Source organism: Anopheles gambiae, chromosome 3 (assembly GCF_943734735.2).
Source record: "Anopheles gambiae chromosome 3, idAnoGambNW_F1_1, whole genome shotgun sequence".
NCBI classification, from domain to species: Eukaryota; Metazoa; Arthropoda; class Insecta; order Diptera; family Culicidae; genus Anopheles; species Anopheles gambiae.
In genome coordinates, this window is record NC_064602.1 from 47,559,102 (window position 1) to 47,579,408 (window position 20,307).

General features: G+C 40.7%; 1 protein-coding gene across 2 annotated transcripts; it reads left to right on the forward strand.

Moving 5' to 3' along the window:
• The first annotated feature begins 2,168 nt into the window (after positions 1 to 2,168).
• Positions 2,169 to 19,918, forward strand: LOC1279477 (uncharacterized). Of its 2 annotated transcripts, XM_061654352.1 has the most exons (13): positions 2,169 to 2,310; positions 3,569 to 3,840; positions 8,448 to 8,570; positions 12,135 to 12,298; positions 13,070 to 13,364; positions 13,444 to 14,301; positions 14,367 to 14,511; positions 14,575 to 14,875; positions 14,957 to 15,124; positions 18,216 to 18,305; positions 18,462 to 18,635; positions 18,913 to 19,026; positions 19,394 to 19,918. In XM_061654352.1, the coding sequence occupies exons 2-13, from the start codon at positions 3,681 to 3,683 to the stop codon at positions 19,640 to 19,642; spliced, it is 2,841 nt and encodes a 946-aa protein (XP_061510336.1). In that variant the 5' UTR covers positions 2,169 to 2,310; positions 3,569 to 3,680; the 3' UTR covers positions 19,643 to 19,918. The 2 variants fall into 2 exon arrangements, with proteins under 2 accessions (XP_061510336.1, XP_061510337.1); XM_061654353.1 differs by lacking the exon at positions 18,913 to 19,026.
• Positions 19,919 to 20,307: the final 389 nt, after the last annotated feature.

The window sequence follows — 20,307 nt, forward strand, 5'->3', positions numbered from 1 at the left end:
ATGATGATGAATGTTTGCAGTCATTATCATGATTTTTTTTAAATTTTGAGGCATCAAAAGTACCATAGCGTCCTTTTCTTGTGAACAGTTAATTCATTTTTTCACGTGAACTGAGTGAACCGTGCAGTTCTGGTTCATTTGGCACACCTCTACTCAACACGAACAACTAAGCAATATATGTCCGTCATGGGTTCAAACCCTGTATGGACCTTGCCCTTGCCCCGGATGGACCTTGCCATTCTAAACCTTGAATGTATCAGAACGAATGAAAAAATCGTAACAATCACTAACTTATCTTCCCATTTGTATCGCTAACCAACCCTTAATATCGCAGATGGGTGGTGATGGGTGTGTAGTTGGAGAAGTCTGCAAGCTTGCTGAATATAACAGGATTTTCCATGAATAATTTTCTTTACCGCAACGGTTAAATGCAGGGCTTTGAGTCGGAATCACTTATTTTTTATTTTACGTATTGATTTTTGAATCCATCCCACGATTTATTTCCTGTTTCCGTATGTGTTTTGAATGTGTACGTTGATATGCTTTCATGATATCTCAAACAAATTATTCAAAAAAAAGAACGGAATTGGGAGACTTGTTGAAAAATATTTGAACAACAGTACATTCAACCTAACATAAAACGTATTCAACAAAATTTAGGACACCTAGAACTCAGAATATCAATACATGTTGATTGTACATCTCCCGTTAAGCCATAGATCTTCCCATACGCTGAAAATTGACACAATGAGAGGTTATATTTTTCATTCAAAAAATGTTGCGCATGATGAGTAAGAGTCACGTGTGAGGTTTATGTTAATAATTGTAAGCATGAAGATGGTTTAAGCAGTTCAAATCATAAACAGCACAATAAAACTATTTTTAAATTTATCTCACAAGTAAAGTGGCGTATAAAATGTCTAAATAATGTTTGTCTGCCATATAAAACCGCCATTTCGCTACTGGTATGCAAGTAGGAAACACGACATTTCGGCTACTGACATGTTTTCTTTTCTTTTGTTCGGCCGATCTGTAAATCTTTTTAGATACGAAAAGCTGACCAGATAACGTTGGTAGTATTTACGTTGTGCAACAGGCTAGCTGTGACATAGCTACTGGACGGCTAGAGCAGAATGTTTGGATTTGTTATACGTTCACGTGCGAAATGTGTGGTGCTGTATCTTTTTCGTAGTTGTTTTTTATCTTTATGCGTCGGGACTAGATGTTTAGTTTAATTGAGGGCTAGAGACCTTCATAATTTGTTTCAAATGCTAGAAAGTGTTTTACAAGAATACAAACATTGAAATATAACTTATTATCCACACATTATAAATGAATAAATCAGCAAAGCACATCCCTTTTAAAATTTAAAATTATTTACACAATGAAACATGTCGATCATGCATGAAAGAGAATACCCTCATAAGGCTAAAAAAACATGACAGGACATGAGAACATATAACAATGCTTTGTGTAGACTTTGTGCTAGCTCAATTTGCCAAACATATACCAATTTAACAAAAGTGTCTAAAACATAGTGTGATGTTCAAAGTCTGTTTTATCATTAACTTAGAATATCTTTGCCGAAATGAGCTAAGTATATATGTAATTAAAGCCCCCTCATTTTAAGCTAAACTCCCACCAGGGAGGAAGGTGCAAGATGGATTAGAAGATAATTTATTTTCAACACACACATCTTACAGATATTCAGCAAATGTAAAGCTCTACCTATACGTTATTCTTCCTTTTGCTTTACTTGCAGACACACAACCAGCAATCCGTTAAGCAGCGATAAGCACTAGAATTGGCTCGCGGTGATCCGCCAGTGCAGGCGACGACCGTTGGAAGTAAAAGAGCTGGAATCAGCTCTGGTCTGGGCGATAAGACAGATCAGATGACAAACATTGCACGGAAACTTCTTGCCAAGCAGATACTGATATTGTCTGCGTGTGACATTGGTGGACACAATGGATGGCAAACGTACGCTCAATGGAAGCGTTATGAATCCCTCACAGTCACCGGGATCTCACAGCTGTGTTTTCGTACAGCGAGTGTACATCCTGGTCGTTGCCACTCGCAAACAAAACAGAACAGATGAGCAGCTAACGGGCGTCTTGGGTTTGATGGTGTTGGAGAATCGCCATGGTGCAGTGTGCGACCAGCGCTATATTATTGGAAGATTACCTGGAGCATCCCTCTTACCGAGAGGGCGGCGTAGGCCTGAAGTATAATCTCAACCCTCATTGTGGATATTCAGTACGTCCACGGTCGTGATCGCGAGTGGTTCGTTGGCGACGATCAAGTTTCCTGGTACGCAAGAGGATATTGGTGTGATGGTGCTAGTTTTAGACGGTTATGGAAACGAATGATCATGTGATGAAATTTTCCATCAATGATGTCCAAGTGATCCGTGGTTTTGGTTAAAAACAAGTGATGTTTTAGTGATATTTGGTTCGATATAAAACCTGTTTGCACTGACCAATCAATCGCTGCACAAAAAGTTGTCGCAACAGTAGTGATATCATGGAATGTGATGAATGAAGTGTTTTTTTTTCATTGAGACAGCCATGTCTTGCCGTTGAATATAGCCATCTCAGAACCATGCGCAGAGGCGAATGAGATTTGATTGAAAAATTGCTCTCGTAAGCTTGGCTGCGTGAAATACTGGCCTAGAACGTAAGAAAGCGGACAATACGGACGGTTTCCATTTGAAGCATGGTTAATACGAGGCCGAACGAACAATCTCGTAGCAACTTTTAAAATGTACTGTGACGTTGTGTGGTAGAATAGCTACAAAAGTTTGAATAATCCTTCGTGATCTAATTTCTAAGATGAATTTTTGCGTCAAAGATGAGCGATAAAAACGTTTTACCTTAGAAAAGTTAGTGAGCGCGGGCAAGGCTAATTGAATTGAGCCATTGAAATTAGGGTTAATACGGCTGCCGAAGTTCTCCGTCCCGCTGGGCCGCACAGGGCCGTAATATGCGTCACTCCAGTCGACCTACCAGCGCACATTATGATGCAAATTCAAGAGCATCTAGATGCAAACGTACCGCCGCACCATATCGGCCTAATTATATCCGTCCTTTAAGCCGTTTTGTGGTTCCAGCTCCCGTGGTGTCGGTGGTTGTGGCGGTAGCGGCAGAGCTGTATGGCAAAATGGTGAAGGTAGTGGCGGATACCATCACTTTCATGCCGTGAAGGTATTATCGGCTCGAACCGAGTAGATGGATGCTGTGGTTAGCCGTAGTAAAGTGATACTAACACACCGCGTCCAATTACCGGAACGTGATAGAACCTTGTGTGTGTGTGTGTGTTTTGGACAGTGCTCGGGATAAGGTCGCGTCGCGGTTGTCTGTGTAGTGTTTTAGCTTGCATGTGGACAGTATCTGCGTTTGTAAGGCGCCTTGCTTCATCGAAGATGGCCATCCGGATCACGTGAACAGATCGGATACAACGAATTAAAGAAGCGCTAAACTGCCTCTTCTTGAAGCCTCCTGTTCTCGATGAGTGTAGGCAACAGTGTACGAATGAGCTGCATTTTAATGTTCGATTTTTTGTTTTGCAGCAACCGTACACACTACAAGCCTTGCGTGGATTGTGTTTTATTGCGCGATTTTATACCGGAAGAGCACTCATTCGAGCTCTTTCCTTCAAGTGATCGTTAACCGTTGCCAGAAATGGCAGCAGAAGAAAATGGTACCAATGCCATCAACACCGTCGTAGGGCCGGACGATGATCCGATGCGTGATCCAACACGCTGGGAGAAGTTCTGCCAGCGTCATGGAATCAATCCGAATCTGATTATGCTGAAGATTACATTGTTCGTTATGTACGGCGGTAAGTTTTACGTGGTTATCACAGTATTGAATTAGATAAATATTCGTTCAATTGTTATTACAGTTGTACAGCAGAAGAAGTAATTGAGCTTTAAATATAGTGAAACCACTTATAACGAGTTTAATCCGATGCAGAAACACACTCGTTATATGAAAAACTCGTTATTGGGGGGATCGCTATATATTTGTCATGATTATTGATCCATTTTCTTGGAAAAGTGGTCGATACTATGTTCTTTAATATTTTACGATGTTAACAAATCCCATTGTTTTATACACGTGATTTGCTTGTAGAGCAACATTTTTGCCCGGATGATACTTGAAAGCATATAAGGAAACAATTTGAAGTCACCTCTTGTATTGATGGAAAATAGCTATGATAAACGATATATTATCGGTTTATTTCTAGGAAGAGTCTGTTATTCAGCAGTTACCCATTTTCTGCTAGACCTTTTTTACCAATGTAAGCCAGTTTCATCACAATTGAAAATTAGTTGGTAGTAAATATGCTTCACCACCAATCAAGTTTTCGAAAATTCATTGGCATCAAATCTACAACACACTTGTACTCATACAATTCTTCAGCAATTTGTATCATATAACCTAAGAAACACTCGTCAATATACCACTTGTGCACAATTCTACGGCACTTCTCCTGACGACATAAGTATTACATTCAATGATGCTTAGTACCAAAACACTCATTTGGCTGAGCATTAATTAAAAATAAAGAAACGCGCATTGTAATAATTGTGAACTTGATTATACATCGGTAACAAAAAATGAATTACAAACACATTTAATATTGCTTGTTATGCGAGATTTCACTCGTTAGCATAGAGATTTGATCGATCGAAAAAACTCGTAATATGGAGTACTTGTTCACTGTATCAGGGGTTTCACAGTATAACCTAGTAATAGTTCTGAAAAGAATCGTTTTGATACGAAAATCTAACCGAATATATCATTTTTTCTATAGTTTTGTATTAGTGATGGTTGATTGTAGTCTTTAAAAACCAATACTTGTATTGGTATGCAGATAATTAGTAAGTAAAATAAAACAGAGCAAAAGATAATCAAACATGAGATTTATTTAATTTTTTCATTTTTTATTCGGGAGGGACGGCTTTGCCGTATTGCTTAAGATTAATTTTATCTTGTTAATCTTTAAACGCAGGGCATAAGCATCATAATTTAGAAATCAGAAATCATAAATTCTGGAAGAAAGCTTGAATCATTCGTTGATTGAATTCACCAATCATATAAAAAATCTACTTCTTAAAATTCAAACAGAGGTAATTTAAAAGTGACAATGTAATGTAGTATTTCTTTTTTTGGCTCAACAACCGTTGCCGGTCAAGGCCTGTCTGTACCCATTAGTGAAGTGAGCTTTGGCTTTCAGTGACTTTTTTTGCTACCATAGCAGGAAAGTCAGTCCTACGTATGGGGGCACGATCTATTCGGGGCTTGACGCGCATGTTGTTAAGTGCAACCTCACATTAGACACTTTAACTACCCTGTCCTGTCATTGCCTGTTTATTTCACGAAATAACAATAAAAACTGAAGTCACTGTACATACAGGCCCCCATAATGTTTTACCCGTTAATATAACTTAAAGTTCGTAATCAATACGAACGATGCCGTTCTTTCTGATTAAAAATAACTTAAAAAATCTAATACAATAAAATAACACAGTATCTACTTGAATCATGTATAAACTATGTACGTTTAGAAATAATAATCTTTTTGGACTTTGTTAAGTGTTTGAAACGTGTTATATAACTGGTTTTAACACAACATTGTAATTTATCTATTTATGAAAAATATTAATACAAGCAGTAATGGTAACATAGTAGAAAGGGATTAAAAACCTACTCATCCATTGGGTAATTCAGTAGCCAGCTGTAGTTTGTTGCATTATACACCATACTTCAGCTTATTTTTTATTGAATTAAAAAACAAGACGTGAGAATCCTTGTATGGTCAATCTGCTTCTTCTTCTATTTGACTTAACGACCTACGCGGTGATACCGACCTATAATACAACACGCTTTAGATGTATATTAGTACAACGTAGCTGGATAGTCAAGTCCTAAGACGGGGGAACGGTACACAAGAGGCTTGAACCCATGACGGTGAAAGCTTGAAATCGTACGAATCAACGACTGTTCTACGGGACCGCTACTGTATTGCTAATGATGAGTGACATTTTCAGTTGTTGGGAAGAATAGTACTACTGTAAACACACCGAAAAACCAATCGAAAGAATTCACGATGAATCTGAAAAAGTACAAAAACAATAAAAATAAGAGATGTAGATTTAACTATAGAAATATTTTTTATCCTTACAGGAAATGTTAATTTGCTAAAATTTACTTCTTAAAATACTGTTAACGTACAATGCACAGCTCCCGAAAAATACCGTTCCAATCTTTCGCATCAGTTTCTCAGGAATTGGAATAATCGACTCGACATACCCAGTTGCAGCTGTGTACCTCTGTACACACTCGAGCTTTTGTGCATGTTTCGGTTTAACTGTTTGGGGTGAGTGAGTTTCTTCGATTGCTTCACCTGCTATGTATTGATAGTCAAATTTATCAACTTGCCCCATTGCGCTACGGAACGTGTTCTCAGCGAGACTCGTTCTGCCAGCGGACCTCCATGTTTCATAGACAAGCAAGCCGGTCCCGGTGTCCGATGGATCCTTTTGGGTTAGGGTTGAAAAATTGAACACGATGAACTAAGTGGAACTTTTGCACGAAAGACGATGACCGACAGATCGTTATTCGCCGGACCACTGGATGCCGGTAGACTACAACTAGTCAGCCGGCCCGTTCTGACCAAGCGGGTCGAAAGTCATCGAATTTACATGATACTCCAGCACCAATGGCCATTCTGGCAAGTTCTTTCCTGGTAAGATCGGACGTTGCCTGGTGTCTGGATATCTCCGGAGGAGTATGAGCGAGAGATAGAAAGAGAGGGAGAGAGTGAGAGGGGGCATGAAGCAAAAGGGTTTGAAGCGATGGAAGGCGGGGTATAAATACAAAATGATGTTTCAAAAACCTATTTCTATTCATAACGTTTTCGTTTCAATTTCATGCCACACGATAGTGTGAACCGGGATCGTCCGGGTACGCCGGGTGCGCATTAGTGGATGTGTGTAAATGTAGAAATGTCACTGTTAAAATGCATCTGCTATTCCTAATGTCGGAGTCGGTGCATTCCGGAACGATGACGAATGGACATTGGGTGCATTGGGTAGTATCAGCCACACCGGGTCCCACGAGAGCCATTGAGTGAAAGCACCGAGCAAACTGCACCATCGTGTTGATTGGGTTGAGGGAAGATTCTCCAATGGTGTTCAAAACCGGGCAGAGCACTGGAGCAGCAGCAGTGGTGTGGCTGTGCGACGGCTGGAACCGAGGAGCGATGGAACTGAAATGAAATTGAATTATGAACTTTGCTGTTTCGCAGTGTGTAGGTACATATGTTCAATTCGACTAGCTCACTGCCTCAGCAGCTTCAGTGAGCAGTGAGTCCTTGCGTATTGGGTAGATTCTTACTTTGGGACGGGGTGAAGCATGTTGGGATTCGCGGATCGGTGTGGTGGGCGTGTTGCTTCCTTTACGTTCTCCGCCCTACAGAGACTTTTGCTGGGTATGATGAAAGTGGGGGTCAGTTTCAGCACCAGTTCACTCATTCATTTTTCTCAGGAACGCTTCCAAAACCTCTAACCAGAGCGACTCTTCAAATAAGTGACACAAACCACTTGCCGAACATAAAAACCGTTTACAAGGAGTGGAGCGTGTCGTAAATTAATGTCCATGGCTTATTTTTACATTGTCGCTTTATGGTGGCTTGCCGCACCGTTTGCCACCGTGCTGTTGTTGTGTTTGAAGTTTGATTAGAGCTATGAACACACTTGTTACAGAACATGGGCAGGATCTGTAATGTGTGAGAGTCTAATGGGTGTGTTGATGTGTATATGGAACCACACTGAAGCAGCGGACTGTATTGCTTGTATTAATATGTTTCAAAAATGTAGAGAAATTGACATAATAATGAGATGATTTATGACTAATTAGAATAAAGTAATGTTTATCACCAATTCAATACACCGAAGGAACGAGTGGGAACGTTTTTAACACTAAATAAAGCTCACAAGCATTATCATTCATTAATGAACTCAACTTATACATTAAGTAGATTCTGTTTTATTTTCTTGAACTACATTATTTAAGATCTTTTTATTCATAAAGAATGGCTACGTTTGCATTGTTTAAACATTTAAGTTATATTAACGGGCAAAATAATATGGAAGCCTGTATCACCGCAAAGCTTCACTTGCAGTAGGGTAGTGTGTATTATAGATATATTTATAATATATATTTTTTCTACTCTTTTTAATCCTCTATTGTCAGCGTTCAATAGCACAACTTAGACTTTATTTTATTCTGTTAATATAAATTTATTTAATCATTTATTGAATTATTAACTCACTGGTTATGGTTTATTCCCGCGCGCAATTCTAAGCATTCAAATAACCATCTCGTTCCTTTTTTTCTTTCTTTATTTCACATTCTCCAATTTTTACTCCCCATCTTTAGCCACCTCCTCGCTGCTACCGTACCTGACCATCCACATGCAAAGTACCGGCTTGACGGTAGAGGAAATCGCAATCATCTACTTGGCGCTACCGTTCACCACGTTCCTAAGTCCACCGATCACCGGTAAGCATTTCGGGAAAAGTTCCTCTTCCAAAGCGCTCCCGTTCGAGCGTTCAGTGGTGTTGCTTTCTTTTCGTGCTTCTTGAAGTTTCCGCCGCCGGTCAGCATCTTATCAAACGGTTCAACTGATAACGAACAGTTGTGCATCCATCCTCAGCCGTCTCAGTGGTTCACGTTGTGTGTAAGAGACAGCCGGAAAGTAGCGGGTGGCTGTGGAAAACCACCGCAAACCGCGCTAGAATAAATTTATATATAACCGATACCAAAAATGTGTGCAACGAAGAAAGGCACCGACCGCGCAACAAGCAAAATAAGTACGGTGGTGTGGAGTTGTAGCGGAAAGGTTCCACTTCCAAAGGTTTCATTTCGTCGCTGGAAAAGTGAAGCAAAAACACACAAAAAAAAAACCAAAAACCATATAATAAGTTTTGAGTACAACACAATCGCCAAAGAATCGCCAAATAATGAATACCCACAAAGAAGACACAGGACCGGTCAGATCGATAAAATAAATTAAATGAAAGGGATAGGTGAGAGAAGTGTGGTGTACAGTGAGGAGGATGTTTGGAAAATCTGCGACCGCGGAACTGTTTGATCTTGAGACAAGCGTCTTGCGAAGGTTTGTGTGCCTTCTGTGCTGTGTACTGTACTGAACTGTGGGTGAGTGCATGATACTGAAGTGTACGGGCGGCGCAGAAGATTTTCGCTGGAGTGCCTAAGTGCGTGAAATCAGCCAGAAAGCTTTACAAATTGAAACCTGCCATCATTAGCTTGAAGAGGAAGAGCTTCGTTGGATGGATGGATGCATGATGATGATGGAAACCCGTAACGAACGACGAGGAAAAGGAAGGGAGAGAGAGAGAGAGAGAGCGGAGTGAAGCCCAAAATATCGATAGCAAACGTTGGCATGCTGGATTTGCAGTAGTTCGCAGTTTGCCTTCACGCCTCCTCTCGTTGGCCAAAATGCGTAAAGTTAAAAGGGCCAAATAGCGGAGGCCTTCCCCAGTGGGAACGGCAGTAGGTGCAGGCAGTAAAATTAATTATGTTTTTGTACAACATAAATTAATCAATCTCACTAACAGCATGTTAATTTAAGCGAATACTAATAGGGAGGAAAATAGCAAGCACGCTATTAATTGAAACGTAAGCATGTGGTGCTGATGACCTTTCGCTACTACCGATCGAGGCCGACCTGTTGTGTCCTGTTGTAGCAGTGTTTGTTTGGTTGATAATTGCATTGTAATATGGACATCGCTTTGCCATGTTGTACAGGGGAGTGGTGTGTATTGCAGTGGACTGGATCGATAGGATAGTGCATTGTAACTATTCAATGAAATACAATAATGGATTTTAGTTTTGTTTTGAAAGCTTTGTCAATGCAAAACAGCGAAATTGGAACCATTGCTTTCAAACCATGGAAATGAATACAGGTACAGTATCGGACATTAAGATAGGACCCTTTTTTTCAATGCACCGTGCACTTGTTTTGCCACGTTACTTGTGTTTGTGTGTGTATGTGTGTATGTGTGTGTGTGTATGTGTTTGTGTGAGTGTGTGTGTAAGTGTGTGTGTGTGTGTGTGTGTGTAGTAGTAGTAGAAAGAGAGTGTGCTTTTTAATGTGTATTTGCAAGTGCGCGGGTTTGTGTCTGAAAAACATAGCTTGCCATGATGTCATATTGCGTTGAAATTATTCTTATTATGTGTGTTATCATGTGAAACATTGTGCGTTTACACTTGGATAAAAACTAAAGTTTGCATCGACAGCAGCGCTTGTTCCCCGGACGAAAACGCAGGTGTGCTGTTTCATGAATGTGAATGCGACACCGGTGCGAAATGGACACGCGCACAATAGCAATGAACTCGGCATTCCCTCGCAGGTGTTTCTCCAGTGCACGCCATTGAAAGGCCTTCGTGCATCTCTGCGTTGCACGTTGTGTGCGAATGGTAAACTTTGTGCGTGCATTGAGCTGGTGCGCAGTTGTTCTTTTCAATGGGCGTTTTGTTTCATGAGCGCGGCAGTATTCTTTTCTCGATTTTGAAGGGAAGACGCTTACTCGCGTACTCGTTGATAGTTTTATCCATGCGATGTTTTTGCTGCTCCAAAACGATGTAATTCATCGCGTATAGAAGTAGAACGCAGGCAGAGCACGGGATCAGCCGTGTCCAACTTTTTAACCAGCGCGTTCTTGACGGTCCAAGCAAGCAATGTTAGTAACAATGGGTCGAGGTAAACGTTGTACCGATTATCAGCACCATATGTAAAAGCGAATGGCTGCTGCTGGCATTAAGCGCAAAAGGATCGAGTTCGTAATGGAACGATCGCGCACTTTTGTGGCAAACGCGCTTCGGACAACCGAAACGTGCTTAGACAACTGAAACGCGCTTGGACAACCGAAACGCGCAAGTCAACCGGACGTCCTCAGAAGACCACGGCGAAAGAAGACCGTAACATTGTTAATATATCGAAAACACACTGATCGCGAGGGCGGTGGTCCTGCTTATCACACCAAAAACCTAACCCAAAACACAAAAAAGCTACTTACAAATCTATCCGAAACGACCTACTTGTGAAACAAACACACACATCAATACACATTCAAACATACATCCACACACACATGCACACACACATACACACACACACATACACACACATACACACACACACAAACACAAACACATACAAACCACACATAAACTTGGCCCAACGGGTGCACGGTGCGTTAAAAACCCAATGCCCTATCTTTCTGTCCGATACTGTACTCCCCGATATACACTATTAATGCGGACCGGGAGCAATAGCGTATCTCGGATATTAGCGTAAGCCTAATTTCGAGGTTTTCAGACAAATTATTGCTATTTTTCGTATAATTTTGATTGAAATTGTAGGCTTTTAGCCTCTAAATTAGTTATTCAATCTAATTTCTACTGAAGATTGCAAATTTATACCTTTTTAAAATGGTTTTTAAAATTGGACAAAATTGTTTATTTTGCATTTAACATTTAATGTGTAAAATCAGTACAATTTGCTCGAATAAATGTCAAATTTAGAAAAAAAAAACGTGTAGCGAAATCGCGTATATCGAGTATGGTGTATATCGGGGGTAATAACATTCAGAGAGCGTTAACAATTAGTTTGAAGAAAGGATAGTGAAAGAAAAATAGCCTGGCCTTACGATCAAAATATATGAATAATTACGCATACATAGGAAAAATATAAAAAGTAAATAAATCTGAAAATTAACTTGATTGATAAAATATTTAAACATTATTTCATAAAAATGTGTTTTCAAATAATATTTGATATCCCTTGAATTTGTGTTGAAATTGATTTTTATCAAACAAATACGGGTGGTCAGAGCGGGTCTATATTTCAAACACTTCCTAAATTTGATTCCCGCTACTTGTTTATGTCACGGGTCACTCAACAAGTTATTAGTTAGTGGTGGTATATTTTCTATCCCTTTTGGAGTCGGTAACGATCGTGTCAATCCCATCGTATCACACATTCACATACACACACACCGTGCTCAACTTCATAATGGTAACCGTTTTGATTCTCGGCAGGATTCCTGGTGGACAAGTTCGGACGGTACAAACCAGTTGTCATCATGAGTTTGCTTTTAAATGCATTATTTCACCATTCGCTGCTGCTGATCCCGCAGCAGGAAATACCTGGCAAGCTACCGGAAGCGTACGTAATGAGACATCCCGGCACGGGAAATGTAGAGGTGAGTGTTACAACACATTCATAATTCAATTACCCCCAGCAGGAGGGCGTTGATTTCGTCAAGCTGTCTAGTTGAACGCTGCTACCTGTCGTTCATCATTCAAACATTGAACGACACGATAAAGTGTAGCCCAGCCCGTCCCAGCCACACCAAAAGCTAGTCAGCATGACCCGTAGGGGAAGTTTTTAACATTATTTGCAACACCCGAATTTGATTTGATTTTAATTTAAAAAAAATACTGTTGAGAGCACAACCTCCGGTGTGCATTTACTGTTGAAAACAATATGGTAGAAAGCACGATTTGAATGTGTATTAAATATTTTAAAAACATTTCATGAGCTCACAGAGTTTTCCAAGTCAGTTTTGAATGTAAACATTGTTATTCACCGCATCCAAAATGTTTTTCAACAACTGTCAAATGGTATATTTGTTTCAAAATGAAATTTCAGTTTCAACACGTAAAAAAGAGCTGTCAAACTCAATCCAGCTTGAGACGTGTTGAAAATCATGCTGTAGATTTTAAAAATTATTATGATGGAAATGAAATGATCGATGTGGAACAACATTTTGCATGCGGTGAATAACAATTTTTACATTCGAAACTGACTTGGAAACCCTGTAATTTGTAATGAAGTAAAAACTATAGGATTTTACTTAAGTATATAAGTAACATATCATCGAAGCATACAAGCTATCAGAAAGCGTTCATAATAAAAAAATGAAAATAAAAAAAATCAATACCTTCAAAAATGAACGTTTTGATTTTTACAGGTTTGGTGGTCACCCTGCCCCAGCCGCGAGTGCCCAGAGGAGGAAGAAATTGATATCGTCGTCGACCAGTGTTTGGACCATTGTTTGCTGCAGGAACAGAACCCGAAGATCGAGTTGGCACCACCACCGACCGATCTACCACTCGTCGTCACGCCGATTGGTGATGAACCGAACGATCCGAAGGACGACCTCGATCTATACGTGCGTAACAAGGGTAAAGGCAACAAGAACAAAACAGCGGACGTACTTAGTAGCACTAGCAGTAGTTCGAGCACTACCGAGCTGTACATGGACAGTGAGTTGACGTAAATGATGTTCGTGTAATGGGCATGATGTTTGATATCAATTTTTTTTTTAATTCTATTTTTTTAAAGAATCATTACTTAAAGAGACACCCGAAGAATCAGAGGAAAGTGAGGAAGGGTGGGTGGTGGCGGGCAGTGGCGATTCGGCGTTTATCGTACTCGACATGCACCCCGATCTGGGCGAACCGATCGAACAGTTGGGTATGGAAATCGAGCATGATGACAATGCTACGGTGACCGACTTTAAGACGCGCTTCGGTGTGGCCTTGCTCTGGCAGCAGGGCGTCAATGTTACCGCACTCGAGGAGGAGGATCTTCGCTGCGGTGGGCTGGTAATGACATCAAACATGACGCTCAACAGCAATATCAAGCTGTCCGAGTGGGCCGCTGACTGTATGGTGCAGCGTTGTCGATTCCGCCGAAACGGTCCCGATATCTGCCCGCCGGACTACAAGGAGAGCGACGATAAGATCTTTTGGATATACTTTCTTCTGCGCTTCCTGGCAACGACCATGCTGTCAGCGGGCGTCACCATAATGGACCCAATCGCACTAACCATGATCGAGAAGTATGGTGGTGACTTTGGCCGTGAGCGGCTGTTCTCCAGCATCGGTATGGCTATCTTCTCGCCAATCACCGGTGTGCTGATCGATCTGTTCTCGAAGGATCTGGGTTACACGGACTACTCGGCGGCATTCTACACGTATGACATATTGCTGATAATCTCCTCGGTAACGGTGTTCTTGATGCCACTCGGGGAGAAACTGCCGGCGGATAATGTGTTCAAGGATTTACTGAATCTGCTGAAGCTAAAGCACGTGATCATCTTCATTTGGTTCCTGTTCTTGTTGGGTAACTTTTGGGGCTTCATCGAGAGCTTCCTGTTCCTGTACCTCAAGGAGCTTGGAGCTCCCAACTACTTGCTAGGTAAGGAGGCTAGTAACGGTTTCCAAGAGAGTTTGTTCATTTTCGGCATTGTAACTCTTTGTTAGGCATTACCATCACCGTTGGTACGGTGAGCAGCATACCCTTCCTGTACGGCGCTGGACGCATCACAAAAATTGTGGGACACGTGAACCTCATCGTGATTGCTTTCATCGCACACGCCTGCCGTCTAGTGGGCTATTCGTTTATTGAGTAAGTCCTGCTGCTAGGTGAAAACCCGCGGCTACTATAAAAGCTATTGCACACTATTCACAGGAACGCATGGTGGTGCTTTCCGTTCGAAGCGATGGAGGCGCTTTCTTGTCATCTGATGTGGGTTGCTGCCGCAACTTACTGTGCGCTGCTGGCTCCGAAAAATCTGTTGGCCACACTGATCGGTGTGCTGGGTATGGCTCACTTCAGTCTGGGCCGTGGCAGTGGCTCCTTCTTTGGCGGATTTCTGATCGGTGAGGTTGGCACACGCGAAGCATTCCGATACATGGGCCTGGTAGCGGTGGCTGGTGGACTTGCTTACAAATTCATACATTCAATCTGGTTGCGTAAATATGACAATCCTGTAAGTGCGGTAAACTGCGCTGTTGGCTGTTGGCTTTTGGAAAGAAAACTAAAAACTTGTGTCTTCCAAACACCGTTGTAGGACGCCGACGATGAAGCCGTGGAAAAGGGTGAAGCCGAAAAGCTGTACACCGATGGTGACGAGCCGAAGACGAAAGATCAAGGTACATCGATGTCGCAGGAGCGCCTATCGCTCATGATAAAGTACAACCAGATAGGAAGCCTCACGTCCTTACCGCGTGGCTCAAGAGTAAGTAACATCGAAGCAAGCAGCATATTTTAATTTTGAGCTGTTGCGTGAACGTGAACGCAACGATTATGTACTGTGGGGCTTACGCGACCCAATGAAGTGGAACAAAATGAAGCTATCTTTGGGAAAGGCTGACACATTCATACACTGATATCGTTAGGAAGTATGTAAAACTTTTAAACCATCAGCCAGATGAGATTTAGAAGAGGCACCAATGGATTCTGAGAATAATCGCATGGCACCAGCTGTCTTGGCGTAAGCTTTGATTTCCCTTGATATGCTCATCGTTTCGAGTTTAGTTGTTGTTTGATTCTTTTTTACCTGCTTCAAGCGGATACCTGTAACCAGCAGAGCGAGAAGCATCCTCTGTGCAGATGAGCGAAGCTGAATGATGCCAGCTATTATTATCAAAACACCTCCACGCTTATCGTTGTTTACCTTCGCTCCGGTATCAAATGCCGGGTACGATGTATGAAGGAGCATTAATGTTCTTGTGTTATTTTTTTTGTGAATGTGTTTTATCTTTCCACATACACAGTTCCATCGCACGAGAGCAGTCCTCTACGAGGGAAGGGCACACTGTCTTCAGTCAGTGTGACCCATGTCATCTGGCAGATTTTCTACCAAGATGTGCTGGAAAATAAAAAGCTCAAAAATATAACTCACTCACATGATGGTACATGTTGAGCGTAGACTGATAAAGGCCTTAGCGCTGGTACCAGCCAGTGTTCATGTTTGTAAATTATTTCTTTTTTTTTTTTTGTTTAGAAAAGATTGTTGGTTTTGCTTTTGGTAGATGTATGTTCGTATGTAGCAAGTCGTTGATGTACACAAGGATACATTGGCTAAGAACAAAAAGGGGCAGAATAACTTGAGAGATAACAGCGATAATAAGTGTACGTGGTTTGTTTCTTTTGAAATTTGATGGAAACGGGTTGATGTGAAAAGAAAAAAAATCTTTAAACAAAATGAAACAAAATGCTGCGTAAAAGCTTTAATGCGAATCGAATTCCCACGGGTACATAATTTATATTGCAGTTTGGTTCGAAATCAAACTTATCGTAAATGTCGTGTTTCATAAATTCCATTTAATTTAATCTTTATAATCTTCTATATAGTTTTATTTGATTTATGTGTCTAATAACTAGCAGAAAATGAATCTAAATGTAACTGCATACCTTATATTGAACGTATTTAACACATAACACACACCATGATACAGGGGTTTACAGAGGTTCTCAACATTTTGGGACAATTTCTTGACTCTTACGCACAACGATGAAATTTTATCATCCTTGTAGGGTAAATGTACCAATAGTGGTGCCATTGGTAGTGGTATAAATGTGTTTTCATGGATTTAAAGTGTCAGGAAGGTAAATTCATGAATATTTTAACACATAGCAATTGGAATATGATTTATCTTTGCAATCAACACCATTTTGACCAGGAAACACATCAATTTTACAAAAAAATACATATTTTTGTGACTGCTTCATTGTATCTATAATGATGGTATGGTTCCTATAGTCGTCGTATTGTGTTCCTATATTGGTGGTAAACAAAAATGCATCAAAAATAATGTATAATATCAATGAAAATTATTTTTGAAGCTATTTTCGTGTGAATAGCAAAGATTACTGCCATAATTTCGATTTCTTACCTAATTTGATCGTAAAAAATGTATGAATTTGGTTGATGAAAATATTGACTAAAGTCCTGTCGTCAACCCACACCCAGAAAAGTTTGCTTGATTTGAAGGCTGAGTTTGAAGAAAAGTTTGCGATTTTTCACTCAGCCAGATAAGCGAATTTTGGCCTTTGTTTGGCAAATTACTTACAGAAAACTCATTTCTGTTGCTTATTTTAATGAAAACAGTACGACATGCCAAAAATATCGTCGAAAAAAAATCTAAAATGTTCTGTTTTTATTGATTTTATAACTAAGACCAGGAACATAGCCTATTTATTGACATAGGAACATGCCTATTTTGCGTACCTATAATGGCACTATCGTAAGAAACACTTAAAAATACGTAAATAAGGTCAAAAGACAATACATTTTAATAAAACAATATCGTTTGATAACAATTATGTTAAAACAATAATAATTCGTTATAAAATCCTAAGGATTTTGGAAACATGTTGACACATTTCACAAAATAATGGATTTTTAGGTTATTAAGTGACGGAATGGCCGCATTTAACTTTTTAACCCTTTTTTAACGGCCAGAGAACATGTCACACTAGCATAAATAACTTAATTACTTTTAATTTATCGTAAGCAACGCATTTTAGTGCAATACCACCACTATTGGTACTACCACCACTATAGGTACGTTTACCCTATTACAAAAGTAACTTAAAGCTAACAAGCTAAAACTCTATCGACCGGTACGCCTGTATGCTAGCGCTGCTGGCTCCCGATCGCTGACACGCAAACATCGGACAGTTGCCGCAACATATTCCAGTAGTAATTTTCAATCTGCCCGTCCAACAAGCGAACATATACTATATACATACACATGTTGACCTCACACAAGGACTGTATAGGAACTAGGTGAAATATTATCCAAAATCGGTTTGTTCATCTTGGATGCCTTTTGACAGCAGGGAGCCCTAAATTCATCATATCCTCAAACATTTACTATTACTAGAAGCATACATGCTCTTCCTGAAAATTTATTACCTTATTAACAATTTTCTTGCGATTACCAGCCCGTGTCATCATTAAAATTATAATTAAAATTTGAATCGAAAAGGGCTTTCAGATATCAAACTGCTGTAACGAATTTTTGGCTACTTTTCAAATCGTTCTACATTAGTTGACCTCGTGCCTACAAAGCAATTCTCACGAATACAGCATAGCGGTTTTCAATAACCTTCCTGTCGTTTCTGTCGATTCAATAGAGATATATTCAACTGAATGGAACAATAACACTCCATCCTAAGTTTATCCAGCGAAAGTGGAAAAAGTCAAAAGGGTATTTTACATGTATTATTGCTCCAAGAAGCGCTTAACAAAAACCCATCAGCTGAACGGAAAACAAGGGTAGCAGAAACGTTTCATTCGATGGCTTTCTTCCGTGTTCTAGGGTGATGTGAACGATGTCTTTTCCAAACGACGCAGCAGCTACAACATTGAGTTCGTACGCGCTCAAAAGGGTGGTGGTAGTGCTTCGAAGGTAACGTTCCATTCCGAACCGTCTGGGGGATCAGTGGGAAGTAGTCGATCGTTGTCGTAAAAAGAGATTGATAATTGTTATTTGTTTTGTTGTTGTTGTTGTTTTGTTTCTATGTCTGGGTATTTCATTTGCACGTGTGCAACGGGCGTTCGGCAGGTGGATCTACTGAAGTCAGCGGTCGACATTAACCACAAGGCATCCCATCAACATCTGCGCAAGGAAGGTAAAGCGTCCGATCAGTCACTCAACTCGAAACGTGCCGACAGTGCACCACGTTTGAATCAATCGAAGAACATCTCGCAACCGATCCTAAGTGCGGTAGTGGACGAGGTAAGTTGGGGTTGGGGGTTGGGGGGCTTCGGGATTTTTGGGGATGGGTAAAATCAAAAGGTAGAAAAGCCATTAGAATGGCACTAAGAACCTCCCTAACTCTCAATTCCATCCCTGGTGAATGGAGGATGCTGCTGCCTAAAAGGAACATTATGAGATTGTTGTGCAGGTGGTTTATGGCCGTAGTAGTAATGGGGACAGCAATGGGTATCGCCGATCTCGGCAAATTGTTCTGTGTCTCTGACTGACGCTGTATGACTGTGTTAACCTGGTTTAGGACCTGCCGTCGTCTGTGCTGTCGCGCCACAGGAAAAAGCACCATCAGAGCGGCATTCTGGTCGTGAAGGCCTGCAGCCAGGACGGGGATTTGGATCTGCGCAATTATTTGCGGGTAATTTCGTTACACCGTACCTAGGCCGGCTAATGTGCATGATGCATGATGTTTGCATGTTGGCTCGCGTATTTGGCGGTCGGTAGTGCAATCTAGTTTAAATTGAAATAAAATTGCTCCAATTCCACCGCAAATCGTGCATGAAAATCGAAATCAATAGTAAACGGAATTCCAGATGATGGAGGGTTATTTAGAGTTGCATTTGGAATGCGTGCATGGTGCAAGGAAGGAAAATCGGCTATAATTGAAGTACTGATAGGTGCATTGGTATTTAGTATTTATATATTTAAAGACAAAATAATCATGCATTACACTATGGCAAAGCGAATATTGCAACGTGTTTCACTAATGCGTACTGTTCTTACAGGAAACTGAACAACGCGACTCGATCACCGAGGGAGAGGAAGAGAACTATAAGCTAGAGCTCAGCAAGAAAGCTTCCCGTGGCCATGTGCTCAATGACATCCCCGAAAAGACGGTGGAAGCGGTAGACACCGCTGCAGCTACGCCACCGGTGACTCCGGTGGTCGAGGGCACGGACACAACTACCACCACTACCACCACCACCACCACTCCGAGCATAGCAGATGATCACACGACAGCCAATGCTTCTTGATAAAGGGACGATGGATGTAGTTATGAGCGTGAAGAACGGATTGTGCTGCAATGGTGCTTGTGCATTTCGATAGCAGGAGAGATGCTTTCTAGCATCTTTTGCTTTGCCTATCATGGGGCCGCACGCTATTGATTGCCGATGCAGTGAATCTCCATTCCCAATTAGTATTGTTTGTGCGTTCCTCGAGATTATGAATATTTAGCGCAAATCAGCGCTCGCCATAAGTACAAGCAGCAAACGTGAATAAAATGGTTGGGTTCTGTAAAAAAAAAAGAATCTGCTGAATGGTTTATTTGATTAGCGATATATGGGTGGTTGCTCTACGAATGAGCCGTTTTCTAATTCAAGCCTACAAGCTGAAATTTAAGCTTGTCAGTGGAACAGTATTCATTATACACGTGATATAAGCTTGACAGTAAAGTTCCGCCATATTTCAATATTTGTGTAACGTATGTACCCGAGATACGCGATTTATGCGTTCTCGCGTAATCCGCATAAATCAATTTTCACGTTTTCAGCTAAAATACAATTGATTTCATGATATTTTAATTAAATTTGCTACTTCTATGTACTTTATAATTTATTTGATACAATTCGAATAGAAAATTATGATATTTCTGGCATTAGGTTGATTACATTTTCTAACTATGGGGGCCTTCACGATT